The following is a 17,331-nucleotide window of genomic DNA, read 5'->3' as shown; positions in this document are numbered from 1 at the left end:
CTAATCCGTATTGTATTAGGCTAGGTTGTTAACATAGATATGCCAGGCCTTGCTCCAAGAACGATTAAAAAATTTTGGGTCGAAAGCGAAAAAATTTGTAGGCCTTAATAAAAAGAGGTATCTTGTTAGGTTTAAACAATTTAATTTTAAAATGAGCTTTAATTTTTTTTCCCTTATGATTTGGTTGTGTTAAAAACAATTTTTTTTATTAAAATATGGTTTGAATGTCTCAAGTGAGGTTAGAATCCACAACCTTTTGGTCGAAAGGTATACCCCTTTACCACTAAACCAAGCTAGTGTTAGTGTAATTAAGTTTAAACATTATATATACATATTGTTTTTCATAAAAATATGTATATAATTTTTTTATAAAAACCTCGGCCTATCTGGGTGTTGGGCCGGGGTCCGTCGACCACCCGGCCCTCCCTTATAGCCGGCCCTGAGATATGCTACCTAGCATTTGTTGGGTGAAACACCCCAAAAATTTATATATATATATATATATAATGGTTTAAATAAGAATAAGGACTTTCTTAGTAATGGTAAGAACCAATAAAATTATGACATTTGGCATTACAAATTATGTTGAAAGAACAACTCTAGGAAACTATGTTGATTATAATTATGAAAGAGTAATTCTAGGAAACAATGTCGGTTATTGATAATTTTAAATCTCAACCATTGATTAACATGATCCAATTGCTATGATTTATTCCTAGTCTTCCTAAGAAAATGTTTATTGTTAGGATAACCCTTTCACATATATATATATATATATATATATATATATATATATATAGGGTATGGATCTTAAGTGAACCCTTTGCAAATTGAGAACTTTGAGAATCATTTTGGACCACTAAAAACACTTTTAAAAAAATATTTAAAAAAATCATAAAACAAAAAATAATAAAAATTTTAAAAAAGTAAAAAAAACCAAAATTCTTATATTTCATTTCAATTTCATTAAAAAAATAAAAAATAAATAAAAAAATAAAAAAAACCAAAAAAAACGTCGTATTATACACACATGTATAATTTTATATAATCTTTAGATACGTAATATACACATATGTACAGTATCATTTATCTTAAATTATACACATGTGTAAAAAAAACATGTAAATGTATATATATGTATATATTATACATCTGTGTATATAATTTAGCTAAACCAAGTTTTTTTTATGAAATCGGGATGATAAAATAAGAATTTTGGTTTTTTTTACTTTTTTGATTTTTGTGTTTTTTTCTATTTTATGATTTTTTTATTTTTGGGTTTTTTGTGGTCAAAAATGGTTCTCATAGTTCTCAATGGCTAATTAATATGTAATTATATAATTTACTATAAAACGATTACAATAAAGTGGCAGGCAAACGGGCAACAAGCTGCGCCGCAACCCCCTTTTGAATAGCAAAGCCAATCCTGCTAAAAACGAAGCTTTGGGACCTAGAAGCTGAAGAGGTTCCATGTACGACGCGCTGAACCCCTTTTGAATAGCAAAGCCAGAAAACGTTCTCAATTTAAAAAAGGTTCTCGCATGATCCTGATCCTATATATATATATATATATAGGGTTAACGTAAAACCAATAGTTTTGTGAGAAGCATAAGAATATATGTAGACCATTGGATCTAGGATCTAGTGGCTGAGATTGGTAGTTTCTAAAATTTGTATAATTGTCTATTTACATGTTAGAGTTTCCTATTTAGGTGGTGTGGTTTATTTTAAATTCTTCTCACACTTCTCACAAAACAATTGTTTTTTATTTGAACCATTAAATGGTGAAAAAACAATTTTAAGAAACAATTGTTTAATTGTTTCTTTATATATATATATATATATATATATATATATATATATATATATATATATATATAAAGAGAGAGAGAGAGAGAGAGAAATGGTTCAAATAAAACTAAAGAGTTCCTTATAAATGGTAAGAACCAATAAATTTATTGACATGTGGCATTAAAAGCTATGGTGAAAAAACAATTTTAAGAAACTATGTCGGATATAATGATTAAAGAGTAATTCTAAGAAACTATGACGGTTTTTGGTTATTTTTAATCTCAACCATTGATTGATATGATCCAATGCCTATGATTTATTTTTAGTTTTCTTAGGAAACTTCTTCCTTTTATAATAACCCTCCACTATATATATAGGGTTAATGTAAAAAACAATAGTTTTGGGAGAATCATAAGAATAGATGTACACCCTTGAATCTAAGATCTAGTCGTTGATATTGGTAGTTTCTAAAAGTTGTATAGTTTGCTATTTACATGTTATAGTGTCCTATCTGGGTGGTGTATTTTATTTTAAAGTCTCCTCACACTTCTAACAAAACAATTGTTTTTTATTTGAACCATTTTCTCTCTCTCTCTCTCTAAATATATAGATATAGGGGTGAGTTATAATAAAAAGAAATAGTTTTTTACAAAGAGTAAGAATAAATCTAGGCCCTTAGATCTAGGATCTAGTGGTTGAGATTGGTAGTTTTCAAAATAGCAAATAGTTTCCTATGATCAAGGATTTAGGCTACATAGTTTCCTAACTCTAAATTTTATGTCCTTCCTACTCTTCCTACAAAACTATGTATTTTTATTTTAACCCTTTTCTATATATATATATAGGGGTGAGTTAACGTACAATAATCGCTTATCGTACATTACGTACGCGACTTCCTGCACCACCGATTCTAATTGTAATTAACCTAAAAATACTTGACCTTAACGCATACCATCAAAGTCCACCATCGCGAACATCGTCTACTGTCATGAGCACAACCATCGTCCGTCACTACCATCGATCGTTGGTCACAGGTCAGTTAAGCAATCTCCAATTGAAATTGAAATTGAATTGTTGATGAGCCTAACTGATCAATTAACCTTGAAATTGATCCAATTAATCATCAATTTGAAGCTTTCGTCGATCAACTTTGAGTTTTGAGTTCTGGGTTTTGACATTGAACGTATTAAAACATTAAGTTTATACGATCTGTTTATACGTTCTGTTTAAACGTTCAGAACATAATCAATTAAACTTTAAAAGTTCAGTACAAAAAGTTTATACGTTCTGTTTATACGTTTTTAAATAATGTTGTTTATAAGTTAAATATTATGTTTAAACGTTCTGAAACAAAACGGAATACCTTTAAACATTCTAACCAAAAAAGAACATCTTTAAACGTTATAATACATTCAAAGAAGATCTGGGTGTTCAAAAAAGTATTGAAGTTCTGATAAAGTTTAAAAGTTCTAAAAAGTTCTGGCTGTTCAAACTGGTAAAGTTTAGAAGTTCTAAGAAGTTCTGGGTGTTCAAAACTGATAAAGTTTAGAAGTTCTAAGAAGTTCTGGGTGTTCAGAACTTCTAAAACTAACAAAAAAAAATTAAACACCTATAAACATGAAATTGAACATTGAAATCACTTCATATAATCTCATAATCATCAAACAATCGTCAATCGACCGTTAATTTGATCATTGATTCGATCATATGAACAAAAAATGAACGTCTGCAACTGGGTTTACTCAAAACTCAAAATTGATTAATTGAAACTTCAAACTGATGATTAATTGGACCATTTCAAAGTCTAATTGATCAATTAGTTCAACAATTTCAATTTTAATTGGTCAATTTTATCAACTGACATGTGAAAAAGGCTTAACGAGGAATATGGTGTTCACAACGGTACCGTCGACGGTCGCGACGGTAGATGCAATCATTTGGCGGTGACGGTGAAGGCGCACGGAATCGATGGAGCAGTGAAGCAGAGGATCATAACGGTCGCGTGTTTTTTGAAAATTAACGGTGAAGAAACTCGCGTAGCTATTGTATGATAAGGGATTATTGTATTTGATCCTTTATCTCTCTCTCTCTATATATATATATATATATATATATATATATATATATATATATATATATATATATATATATGGATCTTGTGAGAAGTGAATGTGTAACTTCATTAATCCCTAATTTCACTCCCTTTCTTATGATTTTACCTACATGTAGGTTGGTTGTATTTATGTCTTAGCTACACAAATATAAACCTACCTAAACACACATATATATGCGTACCTACAAACATACAAACGTACCGAGCCACATTCAAACCTATGTACCTACACACATACAAACATACATACACATATACACCTGCACACGTACATACGCACCTACACAATAAAGAATGAGAGTGAAATTAGGGATTAATGGAGTTACACATTCACTTCTCGCTGTAAAAAAACTTTTGAAATGATCCAATACTTATATATATATATATATATATAGGGTAAGGATCCTAAGAGAACCCTTTGCAAATTGAGAACTTTAAGAACCATTTTAGACCACTAAAAACACCTTCATAAAATATATTTTAAAAAATCATAAAACAAAAAATAACAAAATTTTAAAAAAGTAAAAAACCAAAATTCTTATATTTCATTCCGATTTCATTAAAAAAATAAAAATAAATTTAAAAAAAAATAAAAAAAACGTCGTATTATACACATATGTATGATTTTATTTAATCTTTAGTTACGTGATATACACATATGTATAGTATCATTTATATTAAATTATACACATGTGTATAAAAATCATTTAAATGTACACATATGTATATATAATTTGGCTAAACCGAGTTTTTTTTAATGAAACCGGGATGTTAAAATAAGAATTTTGGCTTTTTTACTTTTTTTATTTTTGTGTTTTTTTTATTTTATGATTTTTTTTTATTTTTGGGTTTTTTGTGGTCCAAAATGGTTCTCATAGTTCTCAATTTCAAAAAAGTTATTAAATTATCATGATCCTCTCTCTCTCTATATATATATATATATAAGGGTTCAAATAAGAATAAAGAGTTTCTTAAGAATGGTAAGAACCAACAAAATTTTGACATTTGGCATTACAAATTATAGTGAAAGAACAATTATAGGAAACTATGCCGGTTATAATGATAAAAGAGTAATTCTAGGAAACTATGTCGGTTATTGGTAATTTTAAATCTCAACCATTGATTAACATAATTCAATGGTTATGATTTATTCTTAGTTTTTCTAAGAAGCTACTTATTTTTAGAATAACCCTCATATATATATAGAGAGAGAGAAGAGGGTTCAAATAAAAAAACACTTGTTTTGTGAGAAGTGTGAGAATGCTTTAAAATAAAGCAATCCACCTAAATAAGAAACTATACCATATAAATAGGAAACTATACGGTTTTTAGAAACTACTAATCTCAACCGTTAGATCCTAGATCCAAGGGTCTAGATCTCTTCTTATGCTTCTCACAAAATTATTGTTTTTTACATTAACCATACCCTATATATATATATATATATATATATATATATATATATATATATATATATGGGATGGCAAAAGTAAAAAGAGATAGTTTTCTTGAAAAAGTAAAAATTGATACAGGCCCTTGATCTAGGAGTAAGGACTGTGTAACGGTTCAAACCGCAAGAGCTGAACAGGAACTGAAAATGACTTAAATATAGAACCGGAACCGGTAAAGTCGGTTCTCGCTATTGTTTCTGTGCCAGAACCGGTTTGGTCTTTTATTTATCAAATGGATTGTGCAACATTGCAATTTTCGTAACAACTTTATATAATTGTATGTATTCTTAATTTCATGATAAAAATTAATTTATACTACAATATGGACATCTAATATATTTTTTATTAAAACATAATTTTAACCATTTTCATTAGAAAAAAAATAAAATCCTTTTGAGTTAAGTAAACTGTAGAAACCCATTCTTAACAACATGTTTTTATTTAAAGTTTGAATCTTGTGGTTCACAATTAAAGTTAATAAAAATGTTAAAGTAAATTTAACTTTTCTATCTACAGGAAAATATGTAAAGTTAAAAAAAATTCACGAAACATTTTTTAAATGACTTTTCGTTGTTTTATATTAAATGTAATAACATATATTACATATGTTTAGAAAACAATGTTATAAAGGGTTTTTACGGGTTTTTTCAACTCAAATGGGGGTTTCATAGTATCATGCAATATTAGAACAAAAACATGATATGATTAAAACTATGATAACGAATGTCATTGTGATAATTGATTACAACTGTTCCAATCAAACCCCTACTTATACTGCATAAAATGACATTATGGTTTTGAAGGCATCGATTTGATTATAAGATAATTGCCAAGCCACTAATCGATCCTTATCTAACCAACCCAAACATAAAAAAGGCCAAACACAAATGATCAGCGTACTAATTATAGCATTTCCGAAAGAACATCTATATGTAGGATCACTTTTATTGTTTGACTTACATCGTTAACAATTCTTTAACCTTTTGTTTGTTTTAACCATTCAGATTTTAAATTACCGGAAAATGAAAGCAGTGTGTCTAGATGGATTGTAGTTTCAGTTGGAGCAGTTTCTGCCATCATCCTAATTGTAGGAATTTTATGGTGGTACGGTTATTTATGTCACAGAGATACTACGGCACTAGGTATTTATGTGGCAAGACTGTACTTTAAAGGTGGCATAATCAACAGGTTGGAGGGGGTGTGATGGCGGGTCAAAACAATTAAGTTTGTTGTAAATACTTACTGCATCGGGTATTTAAAAGAAAATTGCCAATCATACCCGTCTAAACAATTTGACCCGATTAAAATAGAACACAACCCCAATCAACCTGTTAAAATTGTCACGTTTACCCATTCTAAATTTAGTTCTTCTAATTTTTTTACATGTTCTCAATAACCTTTGTGATTCAACAGAGTTGCGAGCTCTAGGGCTTACCATCGGTTCATTTACTTTGAGGCAAATCAAAATTGCAACAAACAATTTTGATCCTGCTAATAAGATCGGAGAAGGTGGTTTTGGCCCGGTGTACAAGGTACTCTACAACTTCTTTTCTTTTTCTTTTTTTTGTCTTGGTCACATAATGTTTAAAACTAATATTATTTAATAACGAAGGGAGTATTACCAAAGGGCACCTTAATAGCAGTGAAACAGCTTTCGTCCAGATCAAAGCAAGGAAATAGGGAGTTCTTGAATGAATTAGGCATGATATCCGCTTTCCAACACCCACATCTTGTGAAGTTGTACGGTTGTTGTATAGAAGGGAACCAGCTGTTGCTAGCATATGAATACTTGGAAAATAATAGTCTAGCCCGTGCTTTGTTTGGTAAGCGATCGGTTTTTCATTCATTAGTTTCAATAGGCATTCGTCAAGGTTTGTTGCCCATTTTCTGACTATACATTGTTCTCAGAAGTACAATACCACTTGCTAGAGGTAGAATTTGTATGAGACACGTTAGGGAACTGGCCAACATGGGTAACTTTTTGTATGGGTCAAAAATAATTGGGAACTCAACTGAACAGGTTTTTTCCATCATATTAACTTAAAGTGCATCAAATGTGATTTCAAAAACAATATGAGTATAACAATGGCGATAGACGCTAACTTGATAGGACCACTTTAAGCTAACAAGTTATATATACATATATATATATATATATGATGAGTATCATTACAGAACTTTTAAATTATTTAAGAACTTGAAGGAACTTTTGAAAACTAACGTTTTTTATAAAAGTTTTTGTATATTAATGTTATTTGATTGAAAATCATTCTTTATATCTATATTTACTATTACAATTTTGAAAATTAGTTTTTATACATATCTATGTTTTGTTTTACACCTATGTAAATTTGTTAGTACATAAATTTTACACCTATGTAAACTTGTGATTAATATATGTAATAAAAATTTTTCCTATATAAAATATGATAAAACTACTCTTAAATAATGTTAATATATAAAAAAATTAAAAAAATATTTGATTGTTTAGAGTTCGTAAGAGTTCTTAACTTTTTTAGAATTCTTAAATGGTACCAACCCTATATATATATATATATATATATATATATATATATAAGTTACCTGTTTTAACCCATTGATTAATTTAACTATCTCAAATTGATCGACCCGTTACTGATTTGATATCACCCAAATGAACCGATATACAATTTCTCTTTGATAAATCAACCCATTCTTTGTAGGTCGGGTCATGATTTCCCCCTAAAAGTGTATATAACCCGTCAGCCTTTTAGATCCGTTTCATTTTAAGCAACCAATTTCTCATATGTTAAGAGAAAACATAATCCGAACCAACATGTTTTTAAGGAAATGGTATGAAGAACACAGCTACTCTTGAATGAACATTCACATAATATTTTGCTGAATAATGGTGCACCTTGCGGATTTTAGGGCCCGAAGAATGGCAGTTGGATCTTGATTGGCCTACAAGATACAGAATTTGTTTGCAAATAGCGAAAGGGTTGTCATTTTTACATGAAGAATCAAGATTGAAGATTGTGCACAGAGATATTAAAGCCTCTAATGTGCTCCTTGATAAGAATTTAAATGCTAAAATTTCTGATTTCGGTTTGGCTAAGCTTAATGAAGAGGACAATACCCATATAAGCACCCGTGTTGCTGGAACTTAGTATGTCGTTAATTATTTAGAAAATTATATCATTCTAATACATTAGATATATATTTAAGGTTTATGTTCTTGGTACACATTTCAGTGGATATATGGCTCCTGAATATGCAATGCGCGGTTACCTAACAGATAAAGCAGATGTCTATAGCTTTGGAATTGTCCTCTTAGAGGTAGTAAGTGGGATGGCTAACATTCCTGACAGGTTAAAAGAGAATCAGTTTGTTCTTCTTGATCGGGTAATTTGGTAACTAACATGAAGTTATATATATATGTAGCAAAATGCTTAATATTTAAACTAATCTTCAAACCAATTATCCGTTACTTGCCAAACAGACCCATGTTAAGGCTTATGGGTCAGAAACCCACACCTACATGAACCTTTTCCATCTTACAAATCCATTTATATGATTATATCTCATATTCATTATCCCCCTTGTTTCTTTATATTAGGCCCTAGCTTTGAAAGCCACGGATCATTTGCTGGATCTAGTTGATCCAAAGCTGGGTTCCGAATATGACATACCGGAGATGATGGTGGTTATCAATTTGGCTCTAGTGTGTACCGCTATCTCTCCATCCGATAGACCAACAATGTCATCCGTGGTTAGTATGCTAGAGGGACGAATCGTTCCTGAAGCGTTTGTTGCTGAACAAAGCGTCTCAATGACTGAAATAGATCGTGACATTATGATGAAACAACTTGAGAATCAGGACGAGGACCAAATCGAAGAAATGCCATTCGCGTACACTCATTCTTCAACATCTGATGTCAATCTCTACGCAGACCCAAACGATGATTTGAATGAGTATATGCAGAAGAGAGACAGTTACATTTAAAGTTGTTATCTCAGAGAGATTAGAAAATTATAAAGTGGTAATAATTACTACGATGTTTATTTCTTAGAGTGTATCGGTTGTATTCTACACTTGTTAAGTTGTTATCAGTTGTATTCTAAATCTGGAAACTGCCAAATTTGTGGCGACTATTAACGTACCACTTCAAACGAAGAAGACGAACATAAACATTGTATCTATAGTACGTGTCCGATGAGCCCAAGACTAGCTCCAATCCCATGCACACCGATAAATGAGCCCACTCAATATGCAGCCCATGCATGGCGGATAGGGTCATGAGCTTCAACGTATTTGTTTTGAGTTATTTTACTTTTTCAAGTTAAGTGTGATTGTGCTAGAATAAAGGAATGAGTGGTTATGCCATCATCCACGTGATTAGTAAAAATAGTATCTAGATTTGTTTTGAACGATGTAACTCCATATAATGGAGAACCCTTTGTGATTTTCATTTATGCAGAATGTCTTATTTCAAATCTCTTTTTATTTTCTATTCTTGTTTTTTCCTATTTTCTTAAAAACTATCAATAACCACATCAGGTTTCATGCATAATGATTAATATAGACTAGTTTATGAATTTGAATGGTCAACGTACAAAATAAAGTGTTTTGTGTTATAATGGAAAAAAGTATGTTTTCGTTTTCATTAGTATTACATGATTATGATTAAGTAAATTATAGGTATGTTTGGCATGAAGTTTTTTAGAGTTTTTAAAAGCTTCTAACTTCAAGCTTTTAAAAAAAGGTTTTTACTAAATAAAAAGCATTGTTTGATTGAAAAAGCTTAAATTGGTATGGGGTAATGAAAATAAACGACGGAATGGAATGGACGTGGTAATGGAATGGACGTGGTAATGGAATGAGTTATTACCATTCCAATGGAATGAGTTATTACCATTCCAATGAAATGTTTGGTTACCACATGGGAATGAAATGAATCGTTACTTTGTATTGTTAGTAGGTAAGAAAAAATAAAAAACTAAAATTAAAATGGTAGTGAGTGGTGTTGTTGTTGGTGGGAGCGGTGGCGGGTAACGGTGGAAGTGGTGGTAGCGGTAACAGTGGAGGTGGTGGTGGGCAGCGGTGACGGTGGGCGGCGTATGTGATGGTGGGGCGATGATTGATGGATGCAGTGGGCGGGTGGCACTAATGGCGATGGTTTGTGGAGGTGGGTGGTGGCGGCGGTGGACGCCGATGGTGGTGATTGGTGGCAGTGGCGGCGGTGGGCAGCGGTGACGGTGAGCGGCGTGTGTGATGGTGGGGCGATAGTTGATATATGCGGTGGGCGACTGGCTTTGTTGGGTGGCAGGCACCGATGGAGATGGTTGGTAAAGGTGGGTGGTGACGGCGGTGGACGGCGATGGTGGTAGCTGGTGGTAGTGGCGGAGGCGGTTGGAGGTGGTGGTGGGTGTTGATGGTGGGTGGTGGAGGTAATGTAGGGCGAATGAGGGAATTGAATGAAAAAAAAAACATGGGGTATGGATGGAATGAAATTGGGGTATTTTAGAGGGAATGGAATGGACTACGTCATCCAATTCACGATTACAGATTTTTAAAGGGCTTATGTGAAGTGAAGTTAAAACCTAATTTTTAGGTTGCGGCGACAACAACCAAGAGCCTCAAGTTGAGAAAAAGAACCAGACTTAGATTTCATCATAAACTAAACGAACATCATAAGCAAACATCGCCATGACCTAAATCAGAAACAACAATGACACATCCGACTTCCGCCGCCTCACCTTGCCAGAAACGGTAGTTATAGGTGGACGGTGGCGGCCGCAGGTGTTGCATATGTGGTAACTGCGGAGGTGTTTGTGGTTGTGGTTGCAGAGGTTGTGGTTGCAGTGGTGGTAGTGTGAAGGTTTTCAGATCTAAGGTTATCTTTGGGGAAGATACCAATCTACCCTCATGTGTCTTGCAAATGACTTGACTTAACAAGAAAAACTAACTGGGTTAGGGTCAAAGGACAAAAACTGTTGAATTTATAAACGTAAACGATAAAACATATCATTTTTAAAGATAAAGGGCAACGAATGAAATTTGATACAAACATAAAGGACAAACTCTGTAATTATGAAAGAAAGAGATGCGTTGGCTGCTCGAGGTGCTAAATTGGAACAGGACAGGGAGGTTGATCTAGCCCTGATTGAGAGCTAGAGATTGTGGATAGAAAACTTGGGGAACCGAATCACAGGGCGGCATCAGTTAATGACTAATGACTCTCTTCTCAGTGCTGAACGTCAGATAATGTTGTGAGACTCAAATCAAGGATTTCTCACCATAAAACTGATTTTCCATCTTCCTCCAATCTTGCCAATAATATGAGGAATGAGTTGTAGTCGGGCGTTGATAGGATGTTGCTAGTTTATGAGTGTCTTGGGTTGAGGGTTCGGATGATAGAAGGTGATTCCGCCTCCTCATGGAATGTGGGCATCTTGATTGGTGAAAATGTGGAGTTGCGAGCTGGGATTGAAAGGTTGAGAACTCAGATTTATTGACAACAACGTTTCACCAACTCTCAAGTCAGGCTCAATGAAGCCCTTGTGAACCGATACATTGTTGTTCTTAAAAGCCGTCTGAGAGCAGATTTCAGAACATGGACAGACTCTTATAATGATGAAGATGATGAGAAAACGAGAAAAGGATAATCTGCCTTAGCCGAGCTTGTTGTCGATGCTCGTACAGTTGATTCAAGATCTTGTACTTGTGGTAGTGGTGCTAGAGTTGGTGGAGATGGTGCTAGTGTAAATGGCGATGATCAGACGACTGTTTTGGTACCGTTGTGAGTGTTGCGATCGTTGTCACTAATGTTGCAAGTACAAGTCCCATTGGTACTGTTACCACAACTCCCGTTTTAGGTTCTAAGGTCGCTCAAGTGATTGTTCCGGTTGTTGGAGTAACAACAACTCAAGGTGGTGACAATGATGGTTTTTATGATTATGATGATGATGATAATTTGGATGATGATAATGCCGAGGCAGATGAAGAGGTGATGAAGACGATAATGAGGATTATGATCCTCACAATAGATATGATGATCCACGTGATAGTGGTAATGGTGATAGAAATGGTGATGGTGGTGGTAATGGAACAGTTAACCAACATGAGGACTCGCCAAGGGATGTTGTAACTGATGATCTCGCAAGGAAAATAAGAGACACGGATGCTGCATTGAAGGCTGAGATCTCCTCTATTTTTAATGTTGATGAAATAGCTCCAGTTCAAGAAGTCATGGAAACTGACAAAGAAAATAAAGAAGATGATTATAGTATTAAGTATTAACTACTCTCCAAACCCGGATACCCCAACTCATGATTCGGTTTCCAAAGAATCTTCGGTTATTGCTCTCCCTGCTATAAGTCAAGCGTCAGGAAAGAAGAAATGGCACATTGTTTTCTAGATGTGCAAGGATGCGTGGAAGATATTCTACTTTTCATGAAAATTCAGTCATTCTGTATGAAAAATGGCATGCTGATAATGAGTGTTGGGGGATTCGAAGGGAAAATGGAGATCTCACCTACTTGTACCACACAGAGCTGCATTCTCTATCTCAACTGGATATGAACTTTTTTAGAAGGGCAGCTGGTGAAGACCATTGTGAAAAGAGGTTGGAGGGTTGGATGAAACGATGCACCGTGAATGGAGGCTGAACTACCCTAACTTCAAACTCAACAAGGGTAGATCTTATTAATTAACATCCAACAGATACAAATCCGGCTACCAGAGAGATACAGAAAGAATGGCGTTACAATATGCCAAAGAAAGTGAAGGAGGGGCGGCCTATCCATTATGGTGAACTGCAACATGCTCCATGATTTTATATGTTGGGAATTCGGCAATGAAACCAGAGAGGCTGTTATTCGGTGTCCCAGCATGCACCCCCTCCGTATGTTTGATGAGCATTAACTCACGGGTCTCGACAAAGATGATCTCTTAAAGCTTTACAATCCTCCCTTGCACATGATTGAAGACATAAGCAAGCCCAACACTGACAAGATAGTTGAAAGTTCAACAACTTCGTTCGATATGTTGTTGACAATCAACTATACGAAAAGGAAGAGGGCTTCGATTATGAGACCAAATGAAGACGAAAGCTAAGGAAATAACACCAAAATACTAAAGAGAGATTGTAGAACCTATTTTTGTTAATTAGTCTTTTGTATTATTTCGGTTGTTATCAATGTATTAATCTAGCTTTCGATTGTTGTAATAATGTTTAGGGCTTGGCCCATATGTAAGCAAAGCCCATTTTGGCCCAATTAATGAAAGTGTGCATGATATGCTCTCACTTATATAAGGTGGAGCATACTCATGCACAAGGTAACCCTTTGAAAATTATCTTATCCATCCAACAACTCTCTCTACTCCCCTCACTCTTTCTATTTACGGTAATAAACAAAACACCAACAAGAACCGATATCTTGGTTGGCCATAGTCGATTTCCGTTAGCTTATCGTTAGAGACTAATTCAAGAACTTGTAGTTTGATCCGTTTTTAGGACCTACAATACGACTACGGCTACTATGACTATGACTACTACTATTATTATTAATTACTTTTAATTTCAGCATTGTTGATAATTAAAGGTTCAACAAACTGTTAGACCGAAGTTCGTTTGCTTAATAAATGAACGAACACGAACATGAAATTTCTTTCGTTAAATTAATTTTACGAACATGAACGGATGTCACGTTAATTCATTCAAGTATACTTCGTGAACATTTGGTACTGTGTTCGTTATGTTTAGTAATTTATGATCGCTACGCGTGTTTGTGCAGTAAAGATTTTTATGTGTAAAAATTTTAAGTTATCGTCCCTAAAGTTTAAAATTTTAATTTTTTTAACTTTGATCTACGAAAAGTTCCCTGTTGCGATGATATTTTTATCCACATTTGAATATCAAGTTTGTAATTAATCTACTGTTGCGATGTGTTTATTTTTATCTACATTTTCATCTAAGTTTCGTTAAAAACAAAGTTCTATGTTTTCTATTTTTTTTCCTGTATACGTAAGTCTTCAAAGCATAAACAAGTCACCAAATACATATATATTTTTTCAGTATCTTTTTAACCCCCCCCCCCCCCCCTTTCTCCCTGTTTAATTTACTAAATAGAAGAAATCTTGCATGTATCTGCGGGCATGCGGCTATTGAAAAGACTTGAAAGGCAGTGGCTATGTGTAGGGGTGTTCAAAAAGCCCGCGGCTCGCCTGAAACTCGTTAGAAGAAAACCCGAAAAAAACTTGCTCGAAAAAAGCACGATTTAAAATCGAGCCGAGCCGAGCTAGCTCGAGTTTTGTTCGAGTCGAGCTCGAGCTAGGGGTAGCTCGGCTTGTGGCCCGCTCGTGGCTCGGCTCGTAGGCTCGAACAAGGCTCATACATATATATAGTAAATATATGACATGTTGACATATATATATGGTAAATATATATATTAATATATATGGAGGGGTTGGGTTATAATAAGAAGATTAGTTTTTGTAGGAAAGATAGGAAATAATCTTGTCCATTCATTTTAAACTTGAATGGTTGAGATTAGATTAAAGAGATCATCAAATGTAAAACAAGGATAAGGGCAGAGATAACATATTTGTTGACTTTCTCTCTCCACATGCAAGGCATATGTCAAATTCCCCCATCATTTTAAAACGTCCATAACTTTTTTAAACGATATTTGTTTTTTAAAAAAATTTCACCTTAATAACGAGTGTTTTTTTTATCTTTTATATGAGTACCATATTGCAATATAAAAATAAAAAAAAATTCGTGGTTTTTTACAAGGTGTGTTTTACCAAAATTGTGTTATACAAGTATGTTTTATTTTTTTATAGTGTTTTTTGAATTGTGTTTTTTACATTGTGTAATTTAATTGTGTTTTTCATTGTGATTTTGTCATTGTGTTTTATTTTCGTAGTGTTTTTTCCATTGTGTTTTTTCATTGTGTTTTTCCATAGTATTTTCCATTGTGTTTTATTTTCCGGCGAAATTTCCGAAGACTTTTCCGGCAAGGTGGTGGCGGTAGGCGGTGGTGGTTGTAGGAGATGAGTGAAAATTTAAGTTGGTTTTAATTAAGTGGGTTTTTGAAATTAAATTAAGTGAGTTTTCAATGTTAAGGTAGTAGACTAAAATACATTCCTTCTTAGCCTTCTTAGGAAAAACAAACTTCTTATTTGAACCTTTCTCTTGGTTTTTATTTCCTAAAAATCTTCTAATCATCTTTACGGCTTTACCACTACGCGACTTTCCAATTTCCTATTACAAATTAACAATTTTCAATATGAGCTTCTAAAACCCTTTTAGTCTTACGACGATTAAACAATTTAAACGTTCAACCCTAATTCTTCTTTTTTACAACTACGGAGACGGGCGACGACGATTCGACGGGCGACGGCGATTCGGCGACGACATAGAGTGAATCACAACTGCAAAACTGAGAAATTTGTTAGCTCGTCGAGCCGCGAGCTGGCTCGAGTTTAGCTCGAGTCGGACTCGAGCTCATTTCCACAGCTCGTTGTTTGAAATCGAGTCGAGCCGAGCTGGCTCGAGTTAAGTTCGAGTCGAGCTCGAGTAGGGCCTGGCTTGGCCCGACTCGGCTCGTTTACGGCCCTAACTATGTGCCACAACGATTACGATGAACGACAACTTTACACGATAGTAGGTGGTAGCTGGTTTTCTTAAACTTATCTTTTATAAAATCATCCTGAAAACGAAGATCTATTTGGATATATCGAAATGCTTCTAAGAAGTTTAATAATTTTTATTGTACTTAACCTTTACTTTCATTAATAACCTATAATATTAATTTAAATGTAGCAATTCCAATTCGGCCCCTGCTACCCACTAGTTAATTTAAAAGGTGAAAGAAACGCACCTATATAATACACCAACTTATTTGTCACTATTATATTAAAATTTGTCATTTTATACTAGCCATATGAGAAAATGACCAACTCATATCAATTATTAATTTATTATTGTGTATGCCATTCAACACCTTATATGACTTATCGTATCATTATTCGTGTCACATGGCCCGTGTTTTTTGTATGTCACACGGCTCGTAAGGGTAAGACTACGCATGACTCATGTGAAAACATTCATTTTCTTAGATAGATTTTGAAGATTTGAATTATTAATAAAGTGAACAATTTATTTTGTTATGTTTAATTTTGGTTTATTGGATTAGGAAAGGTTTCATCTTGAAGTAGAAGTTAGATAATTGACTTGGGGAACAAGTTTAATAGATATATAAATAGGGGTCCAGATTATTGTTTTTTGTAAGTCAAGAGAGTCTCTTTTCTCCATGTAAGTTTGTTAAGTTCGTTTGATTATATGAAAAGAGACGAGGGTTGTCACTCCAAATATCTCGTGTTCGTTTGTTTGATATGATTATTTGATCTGCCTGAACCAACAATTGGTATAAGAGCTTTGGCTCGTTTAATACTCGGTTGGTTCGAATTGGCATGTCTTGTTTCTTTTTCTGGCCGATCTTCAAAGTTTTGTTTTGGGAGTTGTTTTGACACAGTTTGCAAGGAGAATTAGTTCATATTTTCTCATAGTCAAAATGTAAAGCGTTAGTGCGTCACCATAAATTGTATTATTTGTGTTTCTCTTCTTGGGACAAAAATTACAACCACAGCCGGAAATTTGTTTACCCACTCATGCCACCAAATATTATTAGAAGTGCAATTGGTTCTTTTTTGCCTTATTCACAAAGAGGAGCAGTATATATATTGTTGCCTATCCATAGAAAAAGTCAATCATTAACGTTTATTCTACATTCAGTCATGGCGGATGACAAATAAGGAAATCCAGGGAGCTCAGGAACAGTGAAATAATCGATGAGTGGTTTTCTTTTACAGCACCGAAGTTAACTTTGACCAATTACGCGTCATGGTCGGTTATGGTGAAAATTATCTTGGGTGCGACTGGAATTGAAGAAAGAAAGAAGTTTATGGCTTTAGGTGTTATCTTCCAA

The 17,331-nt window shown here is 33.7% G+C and overlaps 1 protein-coding gene across 1 annotated transcript; it reads left to right on the top strand.

Annotated features, from left to right (window-relative positions):
- Positions 1-7,428: 7,428 nt before the first annotated feature.
- On the top strand, positions 7,429-9,340 carry LOC143543450 (putative LRR receptor-like serine/threonine-protein kinase At1g53420). Its single transcript, XM_077035768.1, has 4 exons — positions 7,429-7,432; positions 8,266-8,503; positions 8,589-8,739; positions 8,954-9,340. The coding sequence occupies exons 1-4, from the start codon at positions 7,429-7,431 to the stop codon at positions 9,338-9,340; spliced, it is 780 nt and encodes a 259-aa protein (XP_076891883.1).
- Positions 9,341-17,331: the final 7,991 nt, after the last annotated feature.

This window comes from Bidens hawaiensis, unplaced genomic scaffold (genome assembly GCF_021521415.1).
Source record: "Bidens hawaiensis isolate Kalapana, Puna unplaced genomic scaffold, B.hawaiensis_p1.1 tig00013121_1, whole genome shotgun sequence".
In the NCBI taxonomy this organism is placed as follows: domain Eukaryota; kingdom Viridiplantae; phylum Streptophyta; class Magnoliopsida; order Asterales; family Asteraceae; genus Bidens; species Bidens hawaiensis.
Note: the sequence above shows the minus strand (reverse complement) of the source record. Positions and strands in the feature narration are given on the sequence as shown.

What these genes read in the sequence shown, in the direction of transcription:
- LOC143543450 (XM_077035768.1), top strand. An exon ending in ACCCGTGTTGCTGGAACTTA is followed by an intron (nt 8,504 to 8,588) that starts GTATGTCGTTAA and finishes TACACATTTCAG; the next exon opens with TGGATATATGGCTCCTGAAT. An exon ending in AGTTTGTTCTTCTTGATCGG is followed by an intron (nt 8,740 to 8,953) that starts GTAATTTGGTAA and finishes TCTTTATATTAG; the next exon opens with GCCCTAGCTTTGAAAGCCAC.